At 44.7% G+C, this 10,156-nt stretch overlaps 1 protein-coding gene across 1 annotated transcript in view; it reads right to left on the bottom strand.

Annotated features, from left to right (window-relative positions):
* Nucleotides 1–7,532, bottom strand: part of TTC17 (tetratricopeptide repeat domain 17) — a 74,576-nt gene extending 67,044 nt beyond the window's left edge. The window contains 2 exon segments of the mRNA XM_066635195.1: nucleotides 7,309–7,505; nucleotides 7,508–7,532. Of these exon segments, the coding sequence (XP_066491292.1) occupies nucleotides 7,309–7,505; nucleotides 7,508–7,532 (222 nt within the window).
* Nucleotides 7,533–10,156: the final 2,624 nt, after the last annotated feature.

Consider the following 10,156-nt stretch of genomic DNA (forward strand, 5'->3'; position numbering starts at 1 on the left):
TCTTCAAGAGGCAGCAATGCAGAATGTGCCGATCGGTTCTTTCCCCAGCCATGACGATCCCCAGCCATGACGACCACCCCCCCTTCACAACATGGACAGGGAGGACCTACAGGGAGGGAGGGAAGACGCATCCCGGTTCGGTAAGGCAGGAGAGGATGGGGCAGCACGAATGAGCAGAGAATTAAGCACATGAGCTATGGGTGACTTTATTGCTCCAGGAATTGCCTCCTCTGGCTTCCCTCCACCTCCTCCTGCCCCTACCTGCTTACAAAATTCACTTGACCCCAAGGAAAAAGCCCCCTTTCCCCATCCATGAGGCTCCTCCTTTCCCCCTTCCTCTCCCAGAGACACAAAATTGGGGCACATCCTCCGTCTAATGGGTGGTCCAGGTGACAAGAAGACGCACCTCTCTCCCCTGCGTTCTAGACATATGCAACAACCAGTCATGTGCAGCACCTACCCAGCTAGTTGTTACTTCTGCAACCGGATACCCTTAATGTTTTAAAACCCAAACAAAACAAAAAAAATTAACCATTTTCCTCAACACATAACCCCCCGCCACCCGGCTCTGTGTCCTAACTGAACATAAAGTACCCTGCTGCTGGCTGTTGCTGCTCGCGCAATGCCTGACTTCCGGATCAAACAGCACCCCCAAGTCAGGTCTGGGTGACTTGAGTTGTCCAAATCCATGGCGCTTTCTGAGTCAGTAGCCCCAGACTCAAATGTCTGCCTGAGTCCTTGACACATGTGACTAGAGTCTGCATGAGTCTGAGTCACTTGACTACAGTTCCCATCCCTGCATAAATAAAACAAGTAAAAGGAAACACTATTCACTGAACAAGACAGATGCCCTTGCATCAAGACAGTTTTGGTAAGCAATCAGACACAGGAGTAATATATATTAAGCGTTTCAAGGAAGCTCGTCAAATTACTGACATGTGTTGAAAAAAAAAACATTAAGCAAGTTAATTTTCTCTAAAGCAGGAATCTTCTTAACAAGGCAAAAGCAGCATTTCCCAATTCTGGAAAGTATCCAAAAAAGGACCAAACATGCATGTGAGCAAAGCAGACATGCTGTCAGGGCTTTGCTTTCTGTTTTTACAGCAGTATTTCCCATTGCTGAAGAGGCAAATAGCTGCTCCTTTTTACCAGCTTGCTGATGTAGCCACAACAGAAAGTGAAGTTCTGTCTACTTAGGCAATTGTCTTTGTACATGAACATAATCTACAGTTCACACTTCGTATACGTCCGTGTTTTTTTTTGGCAACAACTGCAATGGCCAATTAGTCCACTCAGACCACTCCATGGCCTGAGGAAAAGCTTTGGTCAGTTTCCACCTCAAATATGGCAACCTTCTTCTCTTGCAATAGTCTGTGGGAAAATGCATGTGGGACTGGCAACCACGTGTTCACCCCAATCTGGGTATTTCTTCATGACAAAATGTGGGGTAGTCTCTTCTCTGGCACGGTCAATCATCCTTTGGCAAACTTCTTGTGTCTATCCTAGTGGCATTTGCCCACCAAAAGTGGTGGGAGTGTCCTCCTGAGGGTCTGCTCTTCTGAGGGCAGAATACTTCCTGATACAGGAATACCATGCTGCAAGATGCTCTAGACTGGAGGGTTTCAAACTAGTGGGACGCGACCCACCAGGGAAACCATAAAAGGACCATTCTCCCTTAAGGGGAGTGGCCCAGGAATGGGTGCCCCGACAGCACCACAGCGACTGCGGCGCCATGGGATCCAGGAGAATTTTACTATACCTGGGGACACCCTGAAGCCTCCTGGAGACTCACAGCCCCATCTGCAACACTGCACTGAGTTCTGATCTGCAATTGGAACTCACTTCTAATTTGTGCGATTGCAAACCAGAAGTGAGCTCCAACTGCAGATCGGCACTCAATGCAGCAGCTGTGCGGAGGGTCATGAGGGGGGCTGTGAGCCTCCAGGAGGCTTCAGGACACCCCTAGGTGTAGTAAAATGCCCCTGGGTCCCTGTCAGGCCACTAGCCCCTGCAACAACTCACAGAGTTCTCAACTCCCTCGGAGGAGTTTAGGAACTACTGCTCTAGTCCAAACATTTACATAAATAAAATAGCTTAAAATATCTAATTGGGTGAATAACACCTAGATGTGTTATGTTCTCTGCAGAAACCAGTGTGTTGGTGGGTGGATAATTATTACTATCGCCTGACTTCACATTAGTGAATCCACGTAACAACAGATGTGCCAGCCATAGGCATAACTGGACCACAACCAGCCAGTCTAACTTTAAGAAGGAAGCTTTTTCTCCCACATTCAGTTCTTTGATGTAGAAGGCAGGGTTCTCCTTAAGCCAATGGATTGCAGCTTACCAAGGATGACCTACATGAATGGAACCAGGGAAGGGAGATGGTGGGTCGACAGAGAGGATGTGTGGTGTAGCTAGATCTGCACAATTTCTGCCAAAAAGATAAGAGATATCCTTTGTAGCGATTTCAGAAGTGAGGGGCTGCATTAATCAGTGGCTCAAATAAAGAGCCACTGATCTTTAGAATAAGCAAAAGTTTATTTTTAAAAATTTACTGCCATGTTACTTGTTAATAAACATTATGAAATAAATCCTCACTGTGTTTACCAAGTTCCAATACAAGAACAGCTATTTACAAATCTGTACAAACAAGTGCTGGCAAATGGGGGAACCTCACGATCCTCCCTCTTCAAACCCAACATCACAACTTCTTAGCAGTTCTTCCCAGGTCAGCTTATAAAGGTTCATGTCTAAACAGGTGAGACTCCTCAAGTGGTCTACGTCTCCGTCAAGGCACTCCTCATGCACCGAGTGCCCCCAACAGCCCCTACTGGCATCCATATATTCTGAGATCCTTGCTCTGCCAGTATGGTCTGAGCTGCAATTCCTTTATACATTTTCCAGTCCAAAACAGAATGAGAACGAAATACAAAAATAGAAGTTTAGCTAGCCTGATTTATGCTTTGTCTCTTTTGATATACAGTACAGATTATCTGAAAATGAATTAAATTGGAACAAATGTTGTATAAAACATTCTGATTTGAGATAGTCATGACTAGTAATTCAAGAGTCCAGAACTCTATGATTTAAAACAATAGAGAAATGAAATTCACTCAGCTGCAGTGATTGCCAAGTTTTATTTTAATTTATACCATGTCTTGTTTCCCAAAGAAACAAAAACTGTTTTCCTTCCATATATAGTAAACTTCTGATAATCCAGCACTATAGGGACCTATTACTGGATATGCCAGACTATTGGGAAGCACTATCCTTTCCCCACTTATCCTCAATTTAGTGTTCCTGTCACAATAGCAACAAGGTTGCTACAGTACTTACTGTATTTTATATTCAAATTGCTCAGGTTGACCCCAAGTGCCTTCTGCAGCCTGGCATGTGCAACAGTACCTGTATTTTGGTGTTGGGTTATTGGGAGTGCAGAATCATCAGACGCTGGAGTATGGGAATTTTACTATAGTAGAGATTAATATCAATCTGAATAAGTATATTTTCTGTCTCAAATATGACTCTATGTACTCTTAACTGGAACCAACATCCAAATAAAAAGTCAACTTCCTATAGTAATGTTTATACAAACTATCAGGCTTACTTCAGTTCTTTATTATAAAGAAAGACTTGCATAGTACCTGACTATTGCTTCCTTTTCAAAATGTTGCAGAAATTCCCTGTTCAACTGCATGTATGTTTCCAGGTGACTGTTTTATGGCACACAACAATACCAGGTACCAGATTAAAAGTAAGGCGATAACAACGCAGCTGCAATCTCCATGTCTTGCTTCCACCCTGAACGTTCTGGACTGTGACTAATTTCCATATCTACACTGTTTCACTCATGTCCCATTTCACCATCCATATCCTGTCTTAATTTTCTGATTAATGATAAACAATGGAGCTTTACTTATCTCTTCTCCTCTTTAAAGAGACATTTATTTGGATTTTAAACTAAAGCTAGGCGAGAACATGCTTTGGGCACGTAGTACTTTAAGAGCTTGAAAATTCAGAGGTGCTTCTCTTCAGTAGTTGAATGAGAGTTTGCTGTCACAAGGAGAGGCACAGAAGCATTGCCCCAGTGGTGCAACAGCAGCTCCTTGCATTAAAAGTTTATTTTCATTACCTCTGATTAATCAGAAGACAGATCACAGAAACGAACGCAGCTATGAATTTGTTCAGTGCTTAGACTTTGAACACAATAAAGAAGAAACCTTGCTCGTCCAAAGTAACACTAAAGTCACCTTCAATATCTTTTATAAGTAAAAGGCACAGACATTATTACAGGATAGTTAACAAGTCTGCAGTACTGCACTCTGAGAAACTTACTAAGCACTGCTGATCCATAAGTTAAAAAGCTACAACCATGGAGATTAAATTTTGCTTCTGCCTTCAACCTTCAACGACCTATTCCAAACAGCTAAGGCTACAATTCTATACACACTTACCTGAGAGTAAGTGGTAACTTCAGCTCCCACTGAAGTTAATTTCATTTAACTGCTGATAACTTCTAGGTAGACATGCATAGGACTGTGTTACAGCCTTTCTAATTAAACATGGACCCCAGTTAAGAAAAAACAATAATAGCTTCAACTAACATTTTATAGTTCACTGTAGTGCTTTACATATTACCTGCAGACTGATGCAACCTTATATTTAGAACATGAAAAGTTCTGGGTTTGCCAAAAAAAAAAGGCACACAGCGTAGTACAGAAAAATTGATATAAACACAGTATATATATAATTTTTCCTTGTAAGACTAAACAAAAACTGAATGTAATATAGACGCTGAACTCATAAATAAATGTGGGTATATCTATAGATGATCATCATTGCTGCAAAAGGAACCAACTTCTTACAATTCAAAACAGGCAAGCTTCTCTGATGTGAGCAATTTGTTTCACTCATGTATAGCTAGGGCGCCCATATATTTGACCACCCAAACTGGAATGCTGTGGTAGGGGCGCAACTACAGAGGCTTCCTCAAGGTAAAGGAACATTTGTTCTCTTACCTTGGAGCTACATTGCAGCTGCATTGGTGCTGGAAAGCTGGACAGGATTGGGCCTGAAGACACCTAACCAAATCAAATAAATTGACAAGGGGCCCAAAGGAATTCTATGATGTTACAGGCCTGACAGTCCAATGATCGTCTTAAATAAACCAGTATTATTAACAGTCTTTATTATTAACAGTATTTATACAGTACAAAGCATTACTGACAAACTAGACTTATTAAACACACAAAAGAACCAGTCTTGCTGACTGTGAATATAGCTTTTGGCCAAGGGACATTCTGTTTCAAATTCTTTAAGCACTTCAGCATGCATGTAAGGCAGGGGAGACTTGGTAGATGCTATACACTTGAACTCCCAAAAGGATTTTGTAAAAGTTTGTTAACAGGAGTCAAGGGAAAGTAAGTCTAGTTGAAGAAGAAACAGAGGGCAAGAATCAACTGATTCAGAAAAAGTTTTTTCAGGAAAATAGGGAGTAGCAAGCGACCAAATATTCATAAATTATATCAACTCAGGGATTAGCAAAGAAAGAATAATTCCAAATTATTCAGGACAATGAAATGTAAAACAGACTGTGACAAACTCCAATAGGATCTCCTTAAAGAGGACAACAAAATGACAAAAATATAAAGTGATGCCCACTAGGACAAAATATTATATCTATATACAATCCCAAACACAGTTATTAAGGTTCTGGGGGACAGCTCACTGAAACTGTAAACTCTTCAAGTATCAGGACAAATGTAATCTTGGGAATTACTAATAATAAGTAAGGAATACAAAATAAAAATATCGGAAGCATCTTTGGACCAGTTCTATCCAACTTCCCAGCACCGGTGCAACCACAATGCAGCCCTGAGATAACGGAACAAACATTCCCTTATCTTGAGGAGGCCTCTGTGACAGCCTCCCCACCACAGGAAGCAGTGCACGCCCCAATGGCATGGCTGCACCAGCACTGGAAAACTGGATAGGACTGGGCCCATAATGTCTTTAGAACTCAATGGCACAGTCACATTCTGAAAGGTTCACAATTTTATCACGTACAAAACCAGTCACCTACTCCCCAACGCATATTACAGAGTTTGAAAAGCTGAAGAGCTACCAATGGTTCATAAGTTGCAACTCCATCCCTGTCAGGAAAAGTGAAAGTGTTGGGGAAGCTACTCCAAGAGCGGTTAAATTCCATGAGCGCTTTAAGACTCGGAGGAAAAAGGGGAAGCATTCTGCCTAGAACAGTGTTTCTCAACATTTGTTCTCTGCTGTACCCACTTTGCATGGTCCACCTGTTGAAAGAACCACCAGAAATCACTAGTAATGTTATCACCAGTTACTTCTGGATTGGGAGGCCAGATGCAATGCCACAAACACTGTTAAGAGGCTCAGGTGGACGGGAGGACTTTTTGAGCACACAAAAAGCGCATGCTGGACCTCTGCCAGGCAGAGCCAAGCCTCCTACTGCTTCCTGTCATGTTGCATTGCTGATGTTGCTGCCAGGCAGTGGGGGTCTGGGGGGTCCCACAAGGGTCCAGTGAGTAAAGCCATAGACCACCTCAAGTCCCACTGGTGGTACTGGGACCACTGGTTGAGAAACCCAGTGCTAAAGCTTTTAAGCCTCATACTGCCGCTTGTTGCACTGTGTTCCTGATCTTGCTGCCAGGTGGCAGGTGTACAAGGGTCCAGTGAGTACTGCCATACACCATCTCAAGTCCCACTGGTGGTACTGGGACCACTGGTTGAGAAACACAGTGCTAAAGCTTTTAAGCCTCTTACTGCCACTTGTCACATTGTGTTGCTGGTCTCAGTGCCAGCTGGCAGGGTTGTGTGTGTGTGTGTGTGAGGGTCCCACAAGTACCACCAGACACCACCTCAAGTACTACTGGTTGTACAGGTACCACTGGTTGAGAAACATTGTGCTAAAGTTTTTAAGCCTCTCGCTGCTGCTTGTCGCACTGTGTAGCTGGTCTCGGTGGCAGGGGTTTGTCCGTGTGTGGGGGGGGGGGGGTCCCATGAGTACCACCTCAAGTGCCACTGGTGGTGCTAGGACCCCTGGTTGAGAGCCTGGCCTGGAGCTCCCTCCTCAGGCTGGAGCAGCAAGGCAGGAGGGGGGCAGCTGCTCCAGGGACAGAGCCAGGATCCCTCCAGGGCCTCACCCTCCAGGCAGTGGGGTTCCCCTTGGCCCCTTCCCTGAGCAGAGCACTGCAGGGCAAGGGACTCCCTGGAGGAGGGTGGGGGGGCTTGTTTCCATGGCGACGGTCCCCCAGAGGAGGAGCCCCTCCCTCACCTGCTGCTGGATCTTGCCGTCCTCGGTGACCACCCAGTGGGTGGTGGCGGCGCCGGGGCGCGCTGCCCAGCCCAGCAGCCAGAAAAGGCCCAGCGCCCAGCCCAGGGGGGCGCACCCCAGTCCTCGACCTCTCCACCCAGGCGCTGCCGCTGCTGCTCCTACCGCCATCTTCCTCAAGCCCGGCCTGCCCGCTCCACCGGAAGCGGAACTGCCCGAGACGCCATTTTGGAGGAGGACGTTGGGCTCCTGGAGGAGGAAGCAGGCTCATAGAGCTACCAAAAGCTAGAGTCCAAACTGCAGGTTAGTTTTGAACTCAAGCATTGGATCTTCTGTAAGCTCAGAGTTGCAACTCTAGAATCTACAGCTGAAACTCTGAGCCTATAGAGAAGTCAATGTTTGCTATAGTTTGCCTTAGGAATCAAAAAAAGTGGTACACCAAAATGAAAACCCGAATACTGAAACTGCATGCACCTCTAACTCTTTTCTCATTCTTACCTCTATGAGTGCTGACAAAGTCGGGAGTGGGTCGAAGAAATGGGACACCATAGATCTATGACAAGGGGGGAGTGACGCGTTCCGTTTACTAGATAGTTTCAAAATGGGCTTTCTTCGGAGAAGTCATTTTCAAATTCCCCCTCCTTCTACTGTGTGAAGTCAGAGCTGCTGCCCATAGAAATCAATGATACCTGTGATTGAGCAGCCGCTGAATGTAACCCAAATAAGGGACAACCACATGGAAGAGGAGTTCCTGCTCCAGCTTAGGTGTATGGGAAAAAAGTAACGTTTATGAGTTTTTAAAGCTCTAAAAATCAGTCCTGCAAATTGCCAAGTCAGTTCAGTTCTTATTCAGGGCAGGAGGTCTGGTCTAGACTAGAGGGTAGAGCTGCCATTATGCCCAAAAATACCATCTGAAGGTTGCCTGTTCAAGATCACTGGAAGCCCTGGCAGTGGCAAGACTTTGACAAGCTGAGCAGAGCTCTTTTGGGTGAGAGCCAAAGAAGCCAGCTCTGAAGATCTTTGTGTGGGAGGAGACAGCATTCAGAATGTGATGAAACTTTGAGAAGATCCACCTGGAATGTAGTTAGTTCTTGAAAGACAGAACATCTCTGTTTGTTGTAAAACCTCCTTTGGGGGTTTAGAGAAAGCCTGCCCATATAAAGTGCCTTGAATTAAAGCCAAAGGAGCAATCCAATGGCAAGAAAGTTGATCTAAAAATACCTGTTGTTGTTGTTGTTGTATTCTCATGTTGCAGTTTGGACCTGGGAAAATGCACCTTACAACAACCCTGCAATATAGTCCGCCCCAGTTAATTCTGCAGAATGGTTTGACTTTCCAGCCTCAAATCCCCCCTCCCCCCATTCAAAACATCTCCCATCAGCAAAGATTCATCTCCTTAAATGGCCCCTTAGACCCGCTGGAGTGGAAATCCAGTGCTCAGGTGCATTCAAAAGTTTTGCAGTGTCTATTGACTTAACATAAGAATGCATGCAAGTCTTAAGTTCTTTTGTTAAGTCAATAAGGCTGCAATCCTAACCACACTTTCCTGAGAGTAAGCCCCATTGAACAAAATAGGACTTACTTCCAAGCAGACCTGGTTAGGATTGTGCTCTAAAGTCATTTATTAAAGGTGCAATCAGTGCTCAGATGCTTTCAAAAGTGTTGCAATGTCCATTGACTTAACATAAGAATGCATGCAAGTCTTGAGTTCTTATGTTGTCAATAGACATTACAACACTTTTGAAAGCATCTGAGCACTGATTGCACCTTTAATAAATGTGTAACCCCAATGCAAAACATGTTTCACATCCTATAAAATCCAAGTTACAAAAAAAGCAGGAAAGCAGGAATTGTGGTTGTTGATAGCTGCTGCCCAATTCATCAAATCCTCCATTGAAGTCTATGGAAAGCGATGAATTCTGAGCCTAAGAGTGTGGGCAGTGTGCTTGAAGCTTGAAATTCGAGATAGTGTGCACTCTAGCCTCCTCATACCTCTTTCAGGCCGCCTACAGCAGCTCTCAGCGAGGAGGCGGGGGGAGGAAAACGTGACGAAGGGATGGTGGTGTAAGGCGAGAGAGGGAGTGGAGGGGGCGTGGCTTTATTTTTGCTGACTCCTCTCTTCGGTAACAGGTCGCTGCCAGTCCCAGGTTTGCTACTGCAGTCTTTACAGGGAAGAGGGACTACTGCTGGTGCTGAGTCAGCGGAATATGCAGTCATGGTTTATTTATTCGACTAGCAGACATTTATGCACCTGTAAAAATGCAGGTGCATAAATACCTTTTAACCCATTCTGGCCTGGCACACACGTGTACACATTTGATCCTTGTTGCGTATATGCAACATTGGGCAGAAATGGCTTTAAACTAAGCTAAGGCTGAAAAGCTTTAGCACAGTGTTTCTCAACCAGTGCTACTCATACCACCAGTGGTACTTGAGGTAGTGTCTGGTGGTTAGTCATGGGACCCCCAAACCACTGCTTCCTGGCAGCCGTGACCAACAACGCAACATGACAAGCAGCAGTAGGAAGCTTGGCTTGTGGCAGACAGTGCTCCAACATGTAGTTTTCATGCACTTGAAAAAGCACTTCCATCCACCCTGAGCCTCTTACTGGTGTTTCCTGTGTTGCATCTAGCCTCCCAACCCAGAAATAACTGGTGATGGCATCATTGGCAGTTACTTCCAATAGGTGGACCATGTAAAGTGGTATAGTGGGGGACAAACACTGAGAAATGCTGCTTTAGTAGACAATGATGTAAAAGCATAAGTATTTTGTCCTCCATCTCGCAAAGTCAAAGTCCAAAGAGACTGCACTGATAAACAGGGTTTTAGAAAAAGGTTAACAGAAAGTGGA

This window comes from Tiliqua scincoides, chromosome 1 (assembly GCF_035046505.1).
Source record: "Tiliqua scincoides isolate rTilSci1 chromosome 1, rTilSci1.hap2, whole genome shotgun sequence".
Taxonomy (NCBI): Eukaryota; Metazoa; Chordata; class Lepidosauria; order Squamata; family Scincidae; genus Tiliqua; species Tiliqua scincoides.